General features: G+C 37.9%; 1 protein-coding gene across 1 annotated transcript in view; it reads left to right on the top strand.

Moving 5' to 3' along the window:
• The window catches only part of EPM2A (EPM2A glucan phosphatase, laforin), a gene marked incomplete at its 3' end in the record, with an annotated part of 41760 nt that extends 23614 nt beyond the window's left edge, over nt 1-18146 (top strand). Inside the window, exons 3-4 of the mRNA XM_080342807.1 lie at nt 15579-15820; nt 17866-18146. Of these exons, the coding sequence (XP_080198933.1) occupies nt 15579-15820; nt 17866-18146 (523 nt within the window). The remainder of the gene's footprint in view (nt 1-15578; nt 15821-17865) is intronic.
• Nucleotides 18147-22513: the final 4367 nt, after the last annotated feature.

A 22513-nucleotide genomic window follows, 5' to 3' on the forward strand; every position in this document is an offset into this window, starting at 1 on the left:
AGTTCCTATATATAGTCTAAATAGCATAACATTTTATAAATTATTTATTAGAACAGTTAGAATAATTCTTGAGAGCACAATAAGAGCACATCACACTGATGTGTGGATTTCACTTTTGATGAAAACCCATTTATTTCTAATGAAACACAGAATATTTTCACAGTTCAGAAGTTTCTGAATCCCCCAAAGTGATGCCCAACACTCATCTGTACTAGAAAGAAATGGCTTCCATGGCACCTTCATTACATCTTGTTTTTTCCTCCTAATCACAATCTGAATCATACTCAAAATGGGCAACGTGACACAACAAGCTAAAGGAGAGTTTAGCATGCTGTCTGGATAGTCTTGTGAGTTTTATCTGGACTTTTTCTGAATTTTTGTTTATCATTCTGCCATTCATATGTGTCATTTGGAAAGGGAATTTGATTCAGAACTAGTTACTTGGAGACATGATTGTTGAAGAATGAGTATTTTGTTATTAAAGTTGCAGCAATCAGAGTGGCTGTTGATGACAAGATGAACACCTTTTGTCAGCTGTGTGGTAATGGGTAATATTTACTTAAAACCACTGCTGCTCTTTAAAATAGGTATTTTAATAGGTTTGTCACTGCAGACAATGATTTCCTTATTTCTTGAGAAAAAGTTACAGTTCTGAATCATTCTGGGAGCAAAAATCAGAAGGAAGACTGGGAACCCTTAATGAGAAAACCTTGAGGAGTAAACATACGTCTTTGTTCTGTTTTTCTCTGTGGGATATAACAGACAAATGTTGATAGTCTAGTAAATATGAATTTTATGTGGGGTATCACAGTTAGGGAGCAAAAACTATTGTTGCTTCTAATTTCTCTTTCTTCTTTTACCAGGCCTCCCTGTTCCTTGTCCGTATTTGTTCTGGAAGTCTTCAGCCCTTTTTCCTGTCTCTTTACTCTTTAACATTCAGGCTGTCAGCGAGAGAGTAAAGTTCTGTCTCCATTGGAAAGCAATTTGCCCGCACTGCTGGCTGTGAACAAAATTGACTGAGATTGTGAAATCCTGGGCAATTTAGCTCACAGCTGGGACTACGGGGAAGGGGCAGCATCACTTTTTCACTGAAGATGATGTTCCAGTTATCTTGCAGATATTTATTTCCTGTTAGCTTTTACATGCATTTATTAGGTGCCCTGTAATCACTGGCATTTCTTAAAATAGTTTATCTAAAGATAACAAGCTTTTTTTTCAAAAGCAGAGATTGTGCACTCAACCTTATTGCTATTTAGTTTACCAGGAGGGAGTGAATTCAGATGTTGGGTCATTATCAGAAGAACTTCAATAAGAGAACTCCGTAATTTTCAACTGGTGAAACTGTAGAAGCAGGTGCTTGTGTTTGCAGTGTAGACCCAGTCTACCCACCCTTCCCTTGGTTTTTCGCAGGCACAACTCCTGGGGCAGGTTAGCCCAGCCAGCCTGCAGCTGACTCTTAAAGAGAAAAAGCCTTAAAGCAAGAGAGTTTTCAGACCCCAAATGTTAAAGGTGAGACCATCAGATAGTTTATAACCACCAGCTGGTTTGGTGTTCACTTGCTCAGTGTATACTTTATTTCTGAAACACGTAAGCTGTAAATCAGGAAAATCTGAAATAAACAACTGCCTAGTTGTTTCAACTCAAATGAAACGGGAAAAGTGTAAAAGGTAGTTCATTTAAAACAGCAGCAAGCTGAAGCTAGTAAGTTATGTATTCTACCTCTTATAAATGCTGAGAGAGATAAATGCAAGTTTTCATGCTTAATGCTCTAGATATTTACAGGATAATTTTATAATAAAAAAGTTCCTCCATATAAAAATATGGAGAATCCTATATAAAGGATAAAAAAATGATTTATTAGAAAGGAAAATTGACTGTAGCTCTAGTTTCTTTGAAGTTTATCTCAGGAACGTAAGTATTTTATTTCCCAAGAGTAAATAGAGATTATCAAATTGCTGCTGTATCTTCCCATATATAATTTTCTCTCTGCAAGAAAAACAAAAAACAAAGAAATGCACTGTGTTTGTCTTCCCAGGGAGCATATTAAGAGGCTGAACTGAAAGCCTCTTGTTCCCTCTTTTAATGCTTGTACTTTGGGAAATTTAATTTCAGGGAGTCAGATACATAATCCGTGCTATTGTTCAGTGGTTTAATGCCTGTCCTCTTGTGAACTATGATAAAAATTGAGTCAAGTGTCATAGGTGTCGCCAAGGTATAAAAAATGTGGATTTCCTCTTTATTAGCTCAATAGACAACATGGTTTGTGAGTTTAAATGAAATGTCTTTTTTCTTTGCTGTGTAAAAACCTAGTAATAGAAAACATGCAAGAAGAGGAAAAAGGGTAAATATGCATTTCAGTTTTAATACAGAGACAAGAAAATGTAGAATACAGATGAAATCAATAATGAACTAGAAGCTTGCTTTCTTTCCTTGAGTGAAGAGCAGCAGGAATAGGACAGTAGCATCATGCAGAAAGTCCATTCATCAGCCATGGGTCAGCAGCAAGACTCTCCCTGACTCTGTCTTTCAGTTCAGGGGCTGGATGCTGGGTGCTAGTATATATGTCGGTGGGCTTCTAGACCTTTTTTTCCCCTCCTTTTTAAACTATTTTAAAATTTTATCTGGCTTCTCCAGGATTGCTTTTTCAATTCTGTTCCTAACAGTTATATCCAGTGCCTTCACTTTCCTAAGGTGAAGGTCTGGTAAGGAGAATTTGCAGCTTCCCCAGTAAAATAATTTCTTTAGAGCTCCTTCTTTCTGCAGTCTGGCTGCCAGCTTGAAGGGTTTGCTGTGAGCAGATCATTCCTAAACACAGCATTAACTACTACTTTCATTGCAGAAGGCCAAATTGCTCAGCTTTCTGTAATACTGAGTTGCTTCAATCTGGTGAGATGAAAGGTGGAAAAAGCTTCTCAAATATATTTTCAGTCTAGATAATAAGGCTATCTAGTATGAGTAATGTTTTACAAATTTACAAAGTCAAGCTTCAGCCGAGAATGTAAACACATCTACATAAACTTTAGCACAGTAGATCTCTTTAATACATTTGTTCAAATGCCTGCAATACCAATTTCCAAGCAGATGATATTGCTAGAAAAAGAAAGAAATCTGAAAAAAAAAAAAAAGGCAGTTTAAAGAAAATAGGCAACCCTTGGTAATTTCTTTCAGTCCTTGGGGTTCAATAAAACATGCAGCATTGCTCATTCGTGAAAGTTAAGTAAAATAATTTTTACCCTTTTGACATCCAAGACTTCTTCAAGAGATCCCACTCTACTTTGCAGTTTTGTGCTGGGAAGAGTTAAAAAGGTCCTTCTGGGGCTTCTCAGCAGCTCCATTACAGCGTCAGCTTCTGCCTTTGAGGTTGTCAACTCATCCACCAGGGTCATTAATTTTATGTTTATAATCTAGTAACCAGGTATGTTGGCAAAATGAAGTTTCCTCACAATTTTATTATGATAGCAGCATGCAGCTGTTGTCCCTTTGTTTTGACTTTGTTGTGGGAACATATTATTTTAGGTATTTATGTAGCTGACTGTGGTGAATGCATTAAATCAGTTTTTCTCAGCATTGCAAAGATATTGTTCCCCAGCCTAGCGGGGACAGAATGTGTCTGTCCCTCTTCAAAATTAGTGTAAATGAACTGACGTGGGTTTAGAAATTCTGGATAAATATCTTAACTGGAATGAACACTGATACAGAGCCCAGACAGAGCTGTTGTATTTGAATGATACCACAAGGGTTGGATGTGCTTCTTCCTCTGACTGTTGTAGTTCTGAGGGGATTCCAGCATTTTGCATGTGTGCATATGCTGCCACGTGGATCACAAGGCTACCTTGCAATAAACTGTGCTTTGCAATTAAGTAATTTTCATGAATATGTGCTTGTTTCTGAAGCATTGGAAAGCATTTCCATTGGATCTGAAATGCTGTATTTTGAAAAGTGAATTTATCTTTTATTATTTTTGCACTCCAGATTTCTAAGCTAACAAGTAAACTCTGAAAGAAGAGAAAAGATATTTTTACCAACGATTCCTGAAACTTCTTGGGCACTAACCTGAAGTTCTTCTGTAATGGTTTAAGACAATTTTGTTAAGATGCTTTAACTTAAAGGTGCCAGCAGTGGCATCATTCCCATTGCTAAGCATTAATGTTAGAAATTCTCATTCCTAATGCCAAGAGATTCACGGCTCGTTCCGATCTGACTTAGTTTAGTAGCCTGTTGTTCTTGTGTTTCCGAGTATTTGTTCTAATTCAAAACAAATGGGAATGTTGGCAACCTAACAGAGACATATGTAGGGAGTAACCATTGGCAACCATGGTTGCATGAGACAAGATTCTATAATTGGAGCATTTAAGTATTCATCCTCACAAGCCAACAGAGGAGTCCTTTCCAGGTTGTTCCATACAAGCCTTGGAACCTGATTCTTTTCTCAGGCTGTATTTTTGTAATTGGCACGTTGTTTGCTTCAGATAATGTTTATACAAATGAAAGTGCAAGAAGAGTAATTCTCTACAAAGGCAAATCCTGCTTTCTGCTGCGTGAAATGTGCTCCTTAGGCATCAGTAGAAACCTTGCAGGTATGTTTGAAAATAAAGTCTGACTAAGTTGTATAAGGCTAGATCTCGACACCCTGCCTCATAAGGCATTGATCTACTTATGAATGATTATTTTCTTATCTTCATAGTACAAATACATAGTGAAATATGACAGAAGATATTCATTTGATTACAGGGAGGATAACATTTTATCTTCCACAATTTGGTTTTGGCCATGTTCTTGAAGTCTTGTGTGACGAAGTTATTTTAGATTGTATCTAAAGCAGAGATAAAATAGATTATTAAAAATTTCTAAGATATAAATTAATTTGCTTTAAACTTTTAAATGGAGTGAAATGAATGAAAGGGATAAGAGTTTATATGGGTTTTTTTTTCTTTTTCCCTGTCTAGGTTTAAATATACTGCAAACTTAATGAGAGCAATTCCATTGAATTTATTGCAGCATGCACACTTCTCATAGAGACAAAATTAGATAAATTTGATCTGTTATTGTGTCAGAAGAACAAAGATGGTTTACAATCCCTTTTGGACTTCCATTTCCCAAAGCAGGGACAAGACTGGAATATGTTCTAGTCCTGGCATGGAAGAGTTCAGCTTTATCAGGCTGGTTTATCTCATTTATTAGTAATTGACCTTGAGGTAATGGTACAAACCCTGTTGATGGGGACAGAATGCCTCTTTTGTGTTGCCTTTTTCACATGAACTTTGTGGTCAGGAGATATCCCACAAAAAGAATCACCAAGGTTTCTTGTTAGGAGAACTTTACATCCTCTTCGCATCATGAGCAGAATGGGAATAGCAAATTTGGTTACAAAAAGATGTAGCAATCTTTTTTATTTCTGTGTCAGAGGTTCCCTGACACAAGATAAGCTTTCAACATAAACCACAGTGAAAAGCAGAGATACCTGAAGTAAGTTGGAATGCATGAGGGCATTTTCTGCAGGCTTTGTTGCTTTTATTACACTAGAGTTGGAGCAAAATAAATAGGCTTGCAATGAATTCTGTGCTACTATAGCTTGACTACTTCTGGTGACTGAGACAGGCAGGATAGTTAAGTGAAGACTGAGAAATAAGATAAATTGCTATTTGTAAAAGACATTCAGGAATTAGCACAAAGGAGGAAGAAGAATTATTGAAATTGAACCTGCTTTAAGATCAAATAGATATTAATTGCTTCTGAATGAATTTAGAGTGTAAATTAGAGCAAGGCTTCTGACATGAAAGGAACGGTGTCTGAATTCTGGCATGACCTTTCAAATAGGGCAGAGAGGACATGGAACCTAAATTATTTCAAGATGGATCTTGATAAATTATTATAGGTAGTGATGCCAGAGGTGGAAATTAAAGCTTATGATTATAGTATCATAGATCATAGGCTCAAAGAGACCTCAGAAAGCATCCAGTCCATTTCCTTGTTCCAACTTAGTTGCTATTATATTTAAATCACTCCAGGTTTATCCAGCCTGATCTTAAATCAGATTGCATCTCAGGGATGAGACTCTACAGCCCGTTACTCTTCCATTCAATTACCTCACTATTCCTACCACTAAAAAGCTTTCCTTAATCTCAACTTAAGTCTTCCTAGTGCAATTTAACTTCATTTTTTTCTTGTCCTCTTCGCAGCAGACTTGGAGAATGAATTAGTATCCCTACCCCTTTATAGCTGTCTCTCATATGCTTAGAAACTCTTGTCCTTTTTCACAGAATCACGGAGTAGTTGAGGTTGGAACATCCGAGTATTTCCTTTTAATATTAACCCTTGGTTCTTTCAGGCATTTCTCTGAAAATTCTTCTGATTGTTCTGGTTCTCACTGCTGGGCTCTCTATGTGTTTCTCTTCCTTCTTCCCACTCCTTCTGGTGATGATCTTCCAGTACTGAATACAATAGAAGAATTATTTCGTGACTCTCATGCATAGCACTACTGCTTATTTATCCAAGTATTATTGTCATTTTTGCAGTATGGAATGTGGTTTACTTCCCAGTTGTTTAGGTGTTTTAATCAAATACATTCCCTGCTTTTGCAGAGTATAGGATATTAGAACTGCCCTTTATCTCTGCAGCTCCCCTTATGAAATGGGAGTTTTTTTGAGTTTCTTCTTTATTAGAAGTTCTTAATGCTCCTTGCAAGGGAATGCTTGGCATTGCTGTGGAAGGGGAAAATGGGCCATAAACAGAAAGCTTTGTAGATTTATCTAGACTAAACTTCTCTTATATGAATGACTTTAATTCTACTCATGTGGATCCCACTTATCCTGTACCTCTGCTGGATTCAAAGCTAGGACAATCCATAAAGCAGACATAGGCTACAAACCTCCCCAGCGTTAGAATCCACCAGAAGATTATGGATGAGGAAGAGAGCTGTGGTGTGCTTAGGCAGTAGCATGGTTGCTCCTTGTCTCGTAACCTATACCTCCTGCTGTAGATGCAGATTGGTGTGTGAAGATTTGTGCCATCAACCTGGTGCTTCAGAAATCCCCGCCTAAGACAGCAGAACCTGAGGGCACTGTACCACTGGAACTGCTTTTTAGCTGCCTGTCTAGGTAACCTTATATTTCAGTTGTTGGTTTGATATTATTCTTACCTGTTTTCATTTTAGCGCATTGTCAGCTTGAGGTCAAATCTTAATGGCTTATTTGCTCTGCATAGCAGCAAATGAGGTAGTTTGATGCCACATTCATGCATAAATTTGTGAACATGGAATAAACAAGATACTATTAAGCATAACCCTCAGAATTCAAGGGTTTGAGAAACTTTGCATATTGCTAAGCCGACAAAGTGTTGTTCTAAAGTGATAAAAGCAGGTGCTTCTTTTTAGTTGCCAAGTCTGCTCCCATGTGAGAGGCTAGATAAGTAGTCCAAATTACATCTAAGAAGAAAATTTGCCAGAGCTTAATTGCTTTTCATCACAGTGCCAAAGAAAAAGAAGAAAAAAACCACCTTGGAACTACACTGTAGTCTGTTTATTTCTCCTCATTTAAAGCCCTGAGGCAGAATTCTTAACTTCACAATAAACTGTACTCTTTCAGTGATAAAGCAGAACAAATTTATAGGCAATGACTTGTGCTTCTTCTATATTTGGTATTTAGGTAAAAGCAATTTTTTGTTCAAAAATATAAGTAGTTTTTACCAGGTCTGCAGTTGTGTTGTTTCAGTAGGATATCGTTTAATCATTAATCAGCTATTTTTTCTGATGACTTCTGCTAAGGTTATGTCCATTTATTCCATCTTCATTGGTAAGAGTGATCTTATTAAGCCTAGCTATTAGATCTTGGTGTTCCGTGAGTTAGGCCATAGTATCATTAAACCTTGCTCTCCTGCTCTGGCCAGTAGTGCTTTATCTGCGTGCTGGGCAATTGAGTGCATCAGACTGTGTTCTGTCAATCCTGCTTAAGTCAAGCCTCTCATCACAAAGGCTCCATCAGCTTGTCTTCTGCAAGGAGACTTTATCAGTAAGTCAGCAGGTGAAGGGATTAAGACCACAGCCATTTACCCACGTGCCCTGTGTAATGTGCAATGAAATGTCAGTGTCGTAACCCCTCAGTTCTACTTCATTATTTCAGTGGTAAGGAGGCATTTTGTTATGAGATCTCTCTGTCCTGTATTAAAGGGAATGTAATGAAACCAGAATTCTTGTACAAGATCAAACCAGGGACTCCTCTGTTTTGATATCTGCCTGTGTTAGTATTTTGGAGGAAGATGCAAGAATTTAAAAAAAAATAATTAAAAAATCTTCCATTTCTTTTTCATCTCTTGGTAGTTGCTTTATAGGTGAAACTGTACAGAAGTTGAGTTTCTTTATTTCTTTTATGTAGATAGAGACAGCTGATTTGTCCCTCCCAAGTATTTTAGCTTTAAGCAATCCTCCAATGACCTCTTAAAAAAGCCAGATTCTTAATCTGCCCTTATATGAAAGTATTTTCAGAAGAAATAGCTGGCATCTACTGTATTTTGAATGCTTTAATTTTTTCTATATGTTTTTTGTTACAATGAATTTTTAATAGAAAGTTCAAAGTTTGAGTATATAGAATGGCATCATTGATTTTTAGAATGTTACTATACATTTTATGTTATTTTCAGTTCACTTTTTTGTATAGGCTAATATTACTACTTGGACTTTACTATAAAGCAACACTTTCACCAAGCATCACTCCAAGCATGTACTGTTTCCCTTTCTTATTGATTGTAGTTAGCTTAAAAACCAGTGGTTTGTGTGAGTGGCTGAGGTTTTTCCAAGATATATTACTGAGATGTATTCATCAGCTGTGAATCTTATCTGCTCCTTTGCTGCATGATTGTTTAGTTTTATTTGATATCAGTAGTAGTTGTAACTAATAAAATCTTAAATAATCCCGGTTTGGGCAGATTTTACTCTCTCCTTGAGTAGGCTCATCTCTTGTAAGAGATCTTAACTTGAAAACAGAATTCCATGTTGAATATAGCTCAACAATGTCAGACTGTAAAAGAACAGTCAGGGAACCATGAGGAGGGTTATAGCCTTTGAACCACAAGAAGGAACTAATCTTCAGTTCTCAGAAATGGTACTGGGCATAACATCTTAAGAAAGATGTTGACCAGCTGGAGAGTCCAAAGACAAAGAAGAATCATCAGATGCTTTTAATATATGACAAGCAAGTGTGTGTCTGTGCACGCGCGCATGCATATGGGAATACGCATGTGGGTGTGTGTGTTAGTAATTTTCAGATAGGTAAAAGCATTTTGCAGAATGGAAGGGAATAATGTCTTCTTTGTGTCCATTATGGAGACAAAAAGATGTTGCTGTGACCTGAGACTGCACTATTCATATTGGATATTAGGAAAATATTTCTGAAGGTGAGGATGGTCATCAGTGTGCTTTCTATATATCAAGCAATATTTGAAAGTGTTCAGATCTTACACTGGAGAGCAGAATTTGGTCATTTGAAAATCCTTCTCTGTTTGTAAATGCATTTCAGAACATTAGATAGCAATCTAAGTAGTGTCTCTAGATTGCTTTGACAAAGATATAGGAACCTCATCTGATTTCTAGCAAGTGCTCTTACTATTTTCATTGTCTCAAGTTCAGGATTAAAAACAAGGAAGGCCCAGAAGAGAGATGTCTAATTTGGTACTAAAAGGAAGACATCCATGTATCTAAGAATAAGCCGCTATATGTTGTTAAAAGAATGCCAGTGGCAAAAGAAGGAGAACATACAAGATGATAGTTCTGGGTCATCAAAATTGAGTGGTATCACCATTTAAAGTGATGTGCCTTGTAGAGGGTAGAGAAAAGACAAAAGAGCATCTTAGCTACAGCTGGCAGGATTTCCTCTGTTCTCATTTTGAATATGCCCAAAGCAATACTTTTGGAAATCTCTTTTGTGTCAAATGAGAGAGAGGTGGGAGTTTTTTGCTGCCATCCTGCTATCTCCCTTTATTTCTTATCAGACATTTGGCCTTTGAACTACTTTAAATTCGGTTAAAAGTATAAAGTGTCACTGCAGGCTTTTGATTCAGACAGATCATAATTTTCCATTGAAAATCCACCTTAAAAAAAAATTCGGAACCAGTTCTGACTCCAGTGCCATCAGGGGAGGAAATAGGAATGCACTGCAATTGGAAGCAGTCTCTGATATTTACAGTGCTGCAAAAAACATCTCTGAGTTGTGCTTCAAGCCTACATGCCCCTTGGGCTGCTTGCTCATAGTGGTGTCAGGGTAATAGCAATACATCAATGCAAAAAGTGCTCCGCATGCATGCAAGCATCACAAAATGCTGGGGGTAAAGTCACTGAATTATATATGTTGGTCTTCTGGGAATGCAGAATAAGTTTTGCTGCAGGTTACATGTAGCTGTAGTTGCATGCTACACCTTTAGGAAATAAAAGCCTTAAGGGAGGACACAGCTGATTTAATCATTATTTTGTTTGTTTTTTCAGCTAAATTGCCCTGTCTTGTTATATGTATATATTAGTGCTCAGCCTGCAGATGCATAGTGGGATCTAAGGAAGGCTGGTGCAGACAACTGAAGTGAATTGCAAGCTTTAACATCAGGCTGCATCTTGGCCTGGTGCTGAAGGATGTATCAATCCATCACTTTTCATTTAAAATAATATGCTGGACCTTGGTAAAAAATATTACCAATATAAACAAATGGTGTGGTGGATGGATCACTCTGTTGCTAATAACCAGTGAAGAATACCTTAGGATTTTTCCTTAGTTTGGCAAAGTCCTCTTTCTTGATTAAAGCTGGCAACTGTAGGGATAAAAGAACATCTAAAATATTGTACCTGATAGATGTTCTGATGAAATGTGTTCCCCAAAGGCTTGAATCCTACCCTTATCTATAAGAACTGTGACTCCTTCGAAGGGAAGACAGATTTTAGGAGAGGATGTAGATGCCAGCTACTAGTACACTAATGACTGAAGAGATCTGGAAACAGTACCTGGGTCATCCCAGCTTACAGCTCAACATTTTAAGGAAATTTGAATTTGGCTCCCATTTGCCTTAAACCATTAAAAACAAAAGTAACACAGGAGCTGCTTAAGAAGCTGTGAAGGAGGAGCTGACCACCTGATGCAGTAACCTGGTATCTTCTCCTAGGGCAGGTTGCCCTCCCTGTCAACCAGATCCCTGCACTTAAAATTGCTGGATTGTTTTTTTACTACCCGTGGCAGTCTAAGATTGAAAGGTACAGTGCCTCAGATTTTGGGAACATTTCCTCCAGCCTAAAAATTACAGTCTGCACCATTAAAAATGTGTCAGAATGCTAGTCTTTCTTTGCCTCGGACTTATTTTCTCCTTAAGGATAGGAAGACTGTTTGCATTTGCTTTGGTTAAACAGAATGCATTTGTTGTTTCAGATGCATTCGTAGTGAATTGGTATAATTTAATCTAGGCTGTGCAGGGTCCTGGGGGGGAAGCAACTAAGGACAGTGTATGTTTGCATCATTAAAAATAATTTAAGCGTGATGGTAGATGGAAAATAACTGTACAAATGATTTCAGGGTATACCATATTTATTCCCCAGTAATGATAAATCGTTGCTAGTTTTCCCAGCTGACAAGTCAAAAAGCAGGTTTTTAACATGTCAGCCTTCAGTCTGGGCTCTGTAAGTCCAGTAAACTGAGCAAACACCTGCCTAATATTTAGTCCTTGTTACCACAAATTCAAGCTTCTCACATTAATTTGTTCATTTAATTTGCAAAAGTCCTCTTAAGGTAGGTAAATATTAGCTCCATATTACTGATGGAGAACTGAAGTGTAGGGCAGGCTGAAAGTAGCTTTACAGAAAGTAGCATTGAAGAAAGGTCTTCCAGACAATCTACAAGTCTTAATCTCAGAATTTAATCAAATATTTTTCATGTTACTCTAAGTGGTAGCTTCATTGACAAAGTGTCTCTAACTGAATTTACTTTTTCCTCTGGGACCCAGCATGGTTTACTATCCTTAGTAACACAGGGAGTTAACATGTACAGTGGCAAAGTCCTATATTTATATTAAACCATAATTCTAAGTGGAATTTTGTTTAAAAACAACCCTGTTGTGATATTTGGAGTATATAACATGGGTTAATGGCTGAAAAGATTATAGGTTTATTGATCACACATAATCCCTAAATGTTTTTTGAACTGCACATAGGAATCGCTTAATCTGCTGCTGGAAAACAACTACATGTGAGCTGGAAGACAGCAGCTGTCAGAGAGCTCCGAGCATGATTACGTGACAGTTGAGAGGGAAAGGTAAAAGAGGTCTCTTTCCCTTGCCAAAATCTCTTGAGTCGAGAATCTAACTACCTACTGAAGTACAGTAGCAACTTAAAGAAGAAAGGCCACATTGGAAAAGGGAAACTGAAAGTCATATTATTAAGGAAAGAGATGTGAAAATGAACTTGCCACATTCTTTTTATGTTTAATTTGTATGTTTCCCTGCTTCTCAGTGTAATTAAGCCCTCAGTAGAGCTATCCAAAATCAATATATAAAATACAGCTGCTAAACTCTCCATCAGTTTCTGTACTCACATGTGCACTGACCTTTTTTATTCTTTCCTTCTGATATAAGACAAAGTCAAGGCGTGAAGCAGACAAAGCCAAATGGACATATAGGTACTATGTAGTAGGATAATCCCAGAACTTTTACATAAATTGGCTGATAAGACAACTCTGCAGTACTGTTTTCTGCATGGACTGTTTTCCTGGTAAAACGGTGGTTAAGCTTTGTTCAGCAAGACAAGACTTTACAGTTATTTGGAGGTGGGTAAATAAGCGGCTTGAAGACTAAGGTTGAGGCTGCATCTTGATTGTCTCGAAGGCTAAACTCTAGGACCTTATCAGAAAAAAAATAATTCACAAGAACTGACTGTCCTAAATACTTTATTTTGGTCATTCTCTGAATGCCACCACTAGTTTGGTTAATTACAGGGAAAGACAGTGATAAAAACACGGTAAACCCATCAGATTGTTCAGTAAATGCAATTATTATTGTGCAGTACAGGAGGTCTTGTCATGAACAAGATTCTTTAGGCTATAAGAAGAAAATAAACAAATGGTGTATGTCCCAGTGGTTTTGTAGATAGCACAGCAATTATGTTCACCCGCTGAATAATCATTGGGGAAAAATTATAAAGCATGCTACCCAGAATTTTATTTATCTCAGGAACACTTCAGTCACTCCTGATTCAGTCAAATGCTAGAAAACACCCTTTTGCTCTCCTGTCAAGGTAACTTACTGTATTAGATGTTTCCCAAAATATTGAGAGAGTTACATATGTATAAGTCTCCAGGAAAGCCTTTGAAGGAAGGCTACTAATGTTCTTGTTCTTGAAAGAATATCCTCATATTGTCACACGGTATTAGTGATGTTGCCATTTGTCTTTCCTGGCTATGGAGTTTTGCGCGCATTGCTCATCTGCAGTCATTCATCTGCGTCTCTTCGGGCACTTTAACTTATATTCAACGAATTTCTCTGGCAGAAGCCTGACAGCGATCACTCTTTCAAGTTAGGCTGGGGTTTGCTGTGGGGCTGGTGTGGGGAAAGAGAGGCAGTGAAGCAGTTTTTACAGTGGACCTTTGCTAACCCCTCTGGTTGGTCAGACTGCTCGAGCTGATTATGCTGGATTTTGGGCAATTTTGAGGAGCTCCATTCCTATACCAGTGTGTGGGATTGTGCCTTGAACATAATGGTAATACACAATTGTAGTGCTTCATTGTATCTCTTTTACGTGGCCGTGGAGTCCACCGTTGACTGAGTAGTGATATTTCTCAACATGCAAACGGGATTTAATTTGTAGCTTAAGAAATCCAGAACCTGTGTATTAGAACTTCTTTCTTTCCATATGTGCTCTTCTTCATATAGGTAGTGTTCAGGAGTGTGTGAAAAGTGACAAAGGACACAACTTCAAGGTGTAAATCTTAATTTCTGAAATTTTGGGTTAAAGCTTGCTCACTGCACAGGAACAAATGCATTTTCTGTTAGCAGTAGGAAATACTCTCACTGCAATCTAAACCAGAACATGGATGTGAAAGAAAAACCAAGTAAAATATCTTCAAACAATCTCACTGTTGAAACATGGTTGAAATGTTTATTTGCTATATAATAGCAATATAATATATTTGTCTAAATTTGACTCACTTATCATAAACTGAGATCAAGTCTGCTGTCTCATTAAAATGGGCTATTAAGGGCAAAGACTGTGTGGCTGGTATGTAACTCACTGTAGATACAGCTAAAATACAGGAAACAACACATGCTACCTGGAGTTGAATTTTTCTTTTTGACAATCTTTCAGTAGTGACATAGCAAGATTTAATAATCGTCAATTGTAGGTCTTAATTAAGTGCTAGTAATCACTTACTACTGTGATAGTGGAATGGGAATAGCTACATGATGATTTAAGGGCTGTTTATAGGAGCAACTGCTCCTGAATAAACATAAAACTTTTCTTATTTGTCTCTGAGATTCAAATTGGAAAAGACCATAAGAAATGCATGGCAGATGTTTTATTTTTGAGGATCTTGCTTTTATTATAGATTGGCTTCAATTTTTTTGGAGTTAATAATGTTTGCAATGTTTGTAGTTAATAATGTTTACAGTTGTATGTTCAACTGTAGGGATATTTTGTGTAATATGTGATTGCATGTTAAAAATAAAAGTTGATGCAAACAAAAAAATTAAAGTAGATCACTGACAATTTTTGTATATAAATAATCCATTGTACATACCATCAGTTTAATTGCATATGCAGATTAAAAATCCTCATTTGAAAACAAGCATCTTAATATTCAGTTTATATTCATGTCAAAATCTTTTGAGACATACAATAGTTTTTTGATAATTAACAGTGGGAAAACCATAGAAGTCTTGAAGTTTGATTTAGATAAGTACCAGGAATATAGATGTTTATCCATGCTACGCATATCTCTCTAGTGTTCTTGCAAAATTGCTGGTTCTTCAGGCCTTAAGGGAAGCTGGACATGTATTGTAATTCTGTACTTGGTTCCCACTAGACTCCATAAGAACAGAGAAAAATGAGAAGAAAATTACTCATTCATTTTTGAGTTTCCTCACAGAGGAGTTTAAGTTGAGGTTTTTGTTCTGTCTGGTTTCCTTATTATAGAGGTAGCTACAAAGCTGGAAGAGTTCTATGTGTTTGACTAATTAGTAGAATAATTCAGATCTAGATGTGAATCTTTTAGGTCCTTTTTTGTGCAAATTGCTTGAATCTTCAGAGTTTTCTAATCTGTGATGTTAGTAAGCTTCTACTGCAGGCCTAATGATGGATGCCTTGGAGACCTGTGATAGTAATTATGCTCTGAGTTTTTTCTCAGAGTGTCTGGCTCTTTGTGGTGGGTTAGGAACTTGATCCCCACCATCAAACATTACTAACTCAACTGTAATGAAATAAGAAGCTGCTTACTGCATGACATGAAGAAGCTGCTCTTAGCAGTGTTTGTGTGATGATGCTAAGCAGGTTTGGAGCTGGAAGTTGGCCATTTCCTTGTTAAGGTATTTTAATCAATCCCACTACGATGTTTTCTCAATACTAGAATTCTGCCAAACATCTGGCTGGGAAGTTGTCCTCGGCAGCTGGAGCACGTCACCGTGAAGCTGAAGCACGAGCTGGGTGTTACGGCTGTGATGAACTTCCAGACCGAATGGGACATTGTTCAGAATTCTTGGGGCTGCAACCGCTACCCGGAACCCATGAGCCCTGAAATTCTCATTAAACTGTATAAAGAGGAAGGTCTTGCCTATGTCTGGATGCCAACCCCAGACATGAGCACTGAAGGTAATGCTTAGGTCAATCTTGCAGTAAATTAATAGTAACAAACACTTTGAGTTACTTATCTGCCACTTTCATGGCTTTTTTTTTTTCCCCTGTGTAAATTTTGCTTAAAAATATAGCTAACACAGAAGGTATAATTTCTCTATGTGTTGTCTCTAACAAATTACTCGCATTTTCTTGTAGGCGGAGAAGCCATAAAAAGTACTTTGTGTCTGGCAGTATATGTGTATTTGAGTTTAAAGCCATCCACATTGATAACTGCTTGGCTGGTTTTTCTTTCAGCTTGAATTCAGCCTATATAATGAAAATATGTCGTGTAGGTGGAAGACTGCAAGCTTGCACAGCAGGACAGCTTGCCAGCCTTGCTGGTTATAAATGGAGAGACAGTGCCGTGTGTCTGTCTGCTATCCTCTTCCCCCAACAAATATTTTTTCTGTGACTGTAGTATCCCAGGCTGATAAATCTCCATAGATTCTTTTATATATTTATTTTTAATTAATTTGGAATGCCTGTAGCACCTGATATGGAACATAAATCATTATTATTTTTAATTCCTCCATTGGAATGCTCAGTTCAAAATCTTGTTCCCAACCAGTAGGTTAGAAAGTGTGCGTTTTTTCAAGTGAATGTGATAGAGTCATAGAATTATTTGGGTTGGAAGGGACCTTAAATTTCCTCTAGTTCCAACACCTCTGCCATAAGCAGTGACACCTTCCACTAGACCAGGTTGCTCAAAGCCCCATCCAACCTGGCCTGGAACACTGCCAGGGATGGGGCATCCACAGCTTTTCTGGGCATCCCGTTCCAGTGCCTCACCACCCTCATGGTGAAGAATTTCTTCCTTATATCTAATCTAAATCTACACTCTTTCAGTTTAAAGCCATTACCCCTTGTTCTATCACTACTTGCTCTTGTAGAAAGTCCCTCTCCAGCTTTCTTGCAGGTCTCCTTTAGGTACTGGAAGGCTGTTACAAGGTCTTCTGAGAGCCTTCTCTTCTCCAGGCTGAACAACCCCAGCTTCCTCAGCCTGTCTTCATAAGAGAGCTGCTCCAGCCCTCTGATCATCTTTGTGGCCTCCTCTGGACCCTTTCCAACAGGTCCATGTCTTTCTTATGTTGGGAGCCCCAGAGCTGGATGCAGTACTCCAGGTGGGGTCTCACAAGAGTGGAGTAGAGGGGAAGAATCATCTCCTTCCACCTGCTGATCGTGCTTCTTTTGAATGTAGCCCAGGATATGATTTGCTACCTTCCTACCAGCAGAAGAAAGTGCTTTCCATAGAGTGAAATACTGCTGCCACAAATAGAGAACTGTCATATCAGTAACAGGACATCAGGGAAAATAGGACACCTTAAAACCGGGATTTGAAAGGGCTTAATGTCAGTCCTCATCTGTGCCATGAGGAAAAGTTAGGCTCTGATGCAGCTTAGTTCCCAGGGTAACAGAGGTAACAGGGAGAAGGGCATCAGGAAATAAGGTGTATTCATCCCTTTGGGAGCGACAAAGACTATTCCGTGTTGTTGAACCATATGCGTAGTACACAATTTAATCATAACACTATTAAGTTGTACAGGAGAATACTCTTCTGATCTCCCTCTCTCACTTATTATTGCCCTAACGGTTTTCATTACAATGTTTTTGAAAGCAGCAGTATATAGCTAGCTTCACAAACCTCCAGTACTAAAAACATTTCATATTTAGCTTACTAACTTAAATGCTATGTAAGATGTGCTCTGATGTGATTTGCTGCCTTGTCTCAGTCCCTTTGAAAATGAATATACCACACACATCCAGTGTTAATCAGAATGTATATTTGGAGAAGACTTGGTGAATTTTACAGATTTTGTGTGATCTGAATCTATGTTGCAAGAAAAAACAAAGTTAGGGTAGAAGGCCATTAAAAAAAAAAAAAAAAAAGAAAAAAAAAGAAAAAATTCCAGATATGTCAGGTTTGCCATTATGATTTACAGTTCATCAAGCTGTACAGACAATTTCATCCGTGAACCTAGCTTTCTCAAATGCAAATGAACGTGCCTTGTTTTTAACCTTAGGAAGAATACAGATGTTGCCACAAGCTGTCTTCCTCTTGCACGGGCTGCTGGAGAATGGACACACTGTCTACGTTCATTGCAACGCTGGCGTTGGCAGGTCTACAGCTGCTGTCAGTGGCTGGCTGAAGTACGTGATGGGATGGAGCCTGCGGAAAGTGCAGTACTTTTTGGCTTCCCGGAGACCAGCTGTCTACATAGATGAGGAAGCTCTGAATTGTGCTGAACCTGATTTCTACCAGAAATTTGGGCATCTCCGTTCCTCATGCAAAATACAAGAGTAGAAAAGCAGAAGAGGACAGGGAAATTGGAGAGGAATCCTTACATTTGCACCTCAAGAACGTAGAAATCATGAGTCAGATGCCTGCCTCTATTATTCAGATTATAAACTTGTCATAAAAGTCGTGAGAATTTTGTTTAAAAAGTGCCTTTGAGGGTTTTTATTCTCTTTTGTTAAGCTGATATAGTTCATGTTTTCAAGCCTTTTGCTGCAAGCAGGAGACCTAGAAACTCTGCAAAGGGAAACTAAAATTTTCTTTTAACTGCTTGCCTACAGGAGCTGAGGTTTTAGGGCAGACACTAAATAAGATATGAGGTGAAATAGTTAGAGTTGGCAATACTTCAGTGACAAGAAAGAGAAAGCATTCTCAGAAAAACAGATACAAAGGTTAACTGAATTAAGGTTCAGGTTAGGATGAGGCTGATCATTGTCAGCTGCTCAGTTATTTTAGGTGGAGTGTACATTATTTAAATATTTTCTATTAATTCTGTAGACAACGGGTATTAATGAGGAAAAAACAGAAGGAAACTGATTTTTCAACTCAGTTTCTTGAACAAAAAGCTAATGTCTGGTGCACTGAACTAAAATTCTCTCTCTTTGCCTAACTTGTTAATGTTAAATATCATGAGCTACAGCTGTACTTTTTTATGACATTGGGGTTATACAGAGATGTGGCATGAAGAGAGGAAACAACTCTACTTATGTTGTGGGGAAGGACTGCTACTTATTACATTATCCCAGGCTGTGAGATCTCCAAGTCACATTTTGCTCGTCTGGTCTGTGCAGTGCTGTACAGAGGGCTCCCTGGCTGCCAAGGCAACCTCAGCTGTAACCACTGGGCTAAAACAGGACCTGTAGAAAGTGCGTGATAAGCCTCTGCACATGATTGACACCACAGCCTCTGTGTTGCTGACCTAGATTAATTCTTTCACTATAGCGAAGGTCCCTCCTTGTGCAAGCAGTGCATGGATGTACACAGATGCTAGACTTAGCCAATTGAAGCTAATACTGGGCTATCTCTGGGGTGAATGAAGTGAATAATTTTCTCTATAGGAGCAAAGAGCAACTCTGAGGAGGGTTTCTCAGAAGCTTAGCCTCAGTAGGATAATGTTGGCTCTGTGGATGATCCCTAATGTTTTCCAGAGCTGCTTAGTTTCTTAGCTAAACTAGGTGGTGGCACTAACAGCTTCCAGCCCTGCTCAGGTAAAACCAATTCACTGTAGTCCAAGAGAGAAAGGAGAAAAACCTCTTCCTAAGGAACAGAGGATTAAAGATGTGTAAATATTAAGAAACCTAATTTATATAAATTTATTCTCAAGTGAAATCTCATTTTTTCCAGGTGACTTGTTCCTCTAAAGACCCAGTCAGTGCCAGAGTAGTTTAGGTGATAAATATTGATTATCTGAATAGTTAATGGAGAAACTATTAGATATGAACTGTTCATGGAGAATTTCCAGAATAATACATTTTATTTATCCTCTACTTCAATCTTGTTTGAAAGGAAAAATGTTTATTTAAGTTATTCTATATGTGTGGGTTTGATCATGACTTTGTTTCTGATTCTTTGAAATAACACAACCTGTTTAGAAAATGGACAAGAAAAATTCTCTATCGAATAAAAACGTAATGACAATTCCAGCAGCCCATTTCGTCTTATGTCTTTGCTGCCCAATTTCATGAGTAGCAAAAAGAGTCATGACTGGTATATAAAATATAAAGGTGGGACCAGCCCATTTCTTATCTGCTATGCTGTGTCAGTTTTGATGGGCTATTGAAGATGAAATCTCAAAAAGCAGCCCAGCAAAGGTGTGTGGAAGATACAGCATGTCTGGTACCTCCAAAGACAAAAAAGGGGTTTCTTCTCCTGGCTCAATGCAGAGAGCAGAGGGAGTGTGTCAATGCTTCTGTCTGGCTGTTGCAAATGTACAGAACTACAGCTGATCTTGTTTTGATGGAGTTTAGAGTAAAAATGGTGAGCTTTTATTACTGTGCGGCTCTCAAAATTAAGTGCTGAGAGGAGGAGGATAGCTTAAGAAGTAGAGAGAAGAACTTGCTTTAGTTTTACATTTCTGTTAAGATATATTTGAAACCTCAGGCTTAAAATGTGTTTCCAAGCACCCCCAACATACAGGCGTTTCCATCAGATGCAACTTGTAATGATTGTTGGGACAAGTACTTGTGGGTTTTGTTCATGTTTTACAGCTAACTGTATTTCTTTTTTAGGGCTCTTGGGACTGAGCAGTGCTTAACATGGCACAAACGAATAAGTGTATGACTAAATATAGTAATGCTGCACCAGATATTTCCTAATTCTGATTTTATCAGCAATGAAAGCAGATTGGTGCTTCATTTGTAGGGCAGAAATTAAAATGATATAGAAGCCACAAATTCAAGGAAGCCCTAAGAAGAGGTCGTTAATTTGTTGTTTATTGTAATTTCAGCAGGCAGTTATTGATTCATTGCTTATTGCTATTTCAGTTTGCTTGTCTACTGAACTGCTAGGGGACTGTATCATACACAGATTGCATTAGCCGATGAACTGCATGAAAACAACTTGCTAAAATCATGTTAACAAAAAACACAAAGAAATCACATAGCTTGCAGTCCATTTGTACCTGTTTGTAGCATACTCTTTTTCTTCATTGCAACCTTCCTGCCTGCCTCGTTGAAGGCCACCTTGTCAAGGAATGTTCATTCAAAGCCTTCTCTGATGAATGCAACTAGGGATTTAAATGCTAAAGAGATTGTTGCAGGAGGCTACAGCAACTGAAAAAGCAATCATATAAAAATATTCAATTTTTCCAACTGTATAATTACATAAGTCTGCATCTAGAGATTATCTATTAGAATTCCAATTTGTAGTATGTTCTTATGCTGATTAGATCATTAGCTCTTTCCACAGACTAGCCTCTAGACGCAGTTTGGATGAAAGGATGAAGACAGCCTGTTGTTTATAAACTTATATATTTCCTTGCTGCTTTAGTTATAAAAGTGCTACAAAATTTAGACAAGAACAACAACTATAGAAAGAATTAGATAAACAGTAATGGTTATTTTAAAGTGGGCCCAAGAAGCAAACTAATACACACACAATAATGAGAAGCAGGAAGAAATATTTTGATAACTCAGTGATTTTGTAACAAACACAGCCACTCGAGGGATGGTTCAGGCTTTGAATGGTATATTTTCATTAATATTTTTTCTTTGGACATCAGAAAAGTACTAACGAGAATCTTCTGCATGACATTTTTATCTGGGCAAAGCAGCCTGGTGGAAGGAGACTGGGCTGGCTGGCATGACTGTTGAATACCTTTCTTTCTCCCTTGCTCCTCACTTTGTTATTTCACACTTTGAACTGTGGTCCCTTTGGCACTTGTCTGCTCTAGTTGATTAGATTGTAAGTTTATGGTCCTCACTCTCTGTTTATAAAGCACCGTGAAGCTCTGGATGTGGCTGGGACTGCAGGTTTTATACCAGGCTGTACTCCAGAATAGTTGGAGAGTCTCACACCTGGCGGCGGAGTTGTGTGCGCTGCACAAAAATGTGCAAAACAGTGTCTCTGCTCCAGGTGGAATTAATATTTGAGCCTGCCAGCCAAGCCCTCTTGGGCAAAGATAAAGGAAAGAAAGAGACATGCACAGGAGCATGTAGTAAAATCCCTATATAAAACAAGAATGCAAAAAGTCAGACTTACTTCATGACCTAATATGATGGCCTTTTTCAATTCTAATTTATAAAACCCACTGACTGTAATCAAGAAAAACAAAAATTATTTAAAGGAGTCAAAGACATTTGCCATAACTGTATTACCTTGTTGCTTCTTTTATTCTTCATCATTAAATTGCAGTAAGAGGTTTCAAAGCAATGAAAAAGTTTAAAAAAAAAATACACTGAGACTGTGCAACAGGAAACTATGAAGAAATATTTGGAAGCATAATAAGTACCACAAAAGCATATATTTGGCAAGCAAGCCCTGCCTTCTTGAAAGATAATGAGCATCAGGCTGCCCTTAGCTGAAATGGAATTGGATTAATGTAGCAGAGGACAGGATATGGATTACTGTCTCCAACTCTGTTTACATTTGTAGTGGTAAATCAGCACCTCTGCAGTTATTTCTTTAAAAATATTCTTCTGCAAAAAAAAAATAGTTTCATTTTTCACATGTGTATAGCTTAAAGGGAAAGGGGCTGCTTTGAGGGAGCAGACTTTGGAATGGTGGAAATATAAAGGAATTAATGCTTTTTCTGTTGCTTGGCAACACAACAACATCACCAACAGCAAAACCAAGCTGTATGACTTCATAACTGATCTTCTTCCTAAATTAACAGAAGAAAGCAATTTTTCAAGGGCAATGACATTACCAGATATTAA

This window comes from Nesoenas mayeri (genome assembly GCF_963082525.1).
Source record: "Nesoenas mayeri genome assembly, chromosome: 3".
Lineage (NCBI taxonomy): Eukaryota > Metazoa > Chordata > Aves > Columbiformes > Columbidae > Nesoenas > Nesoenas mayeri.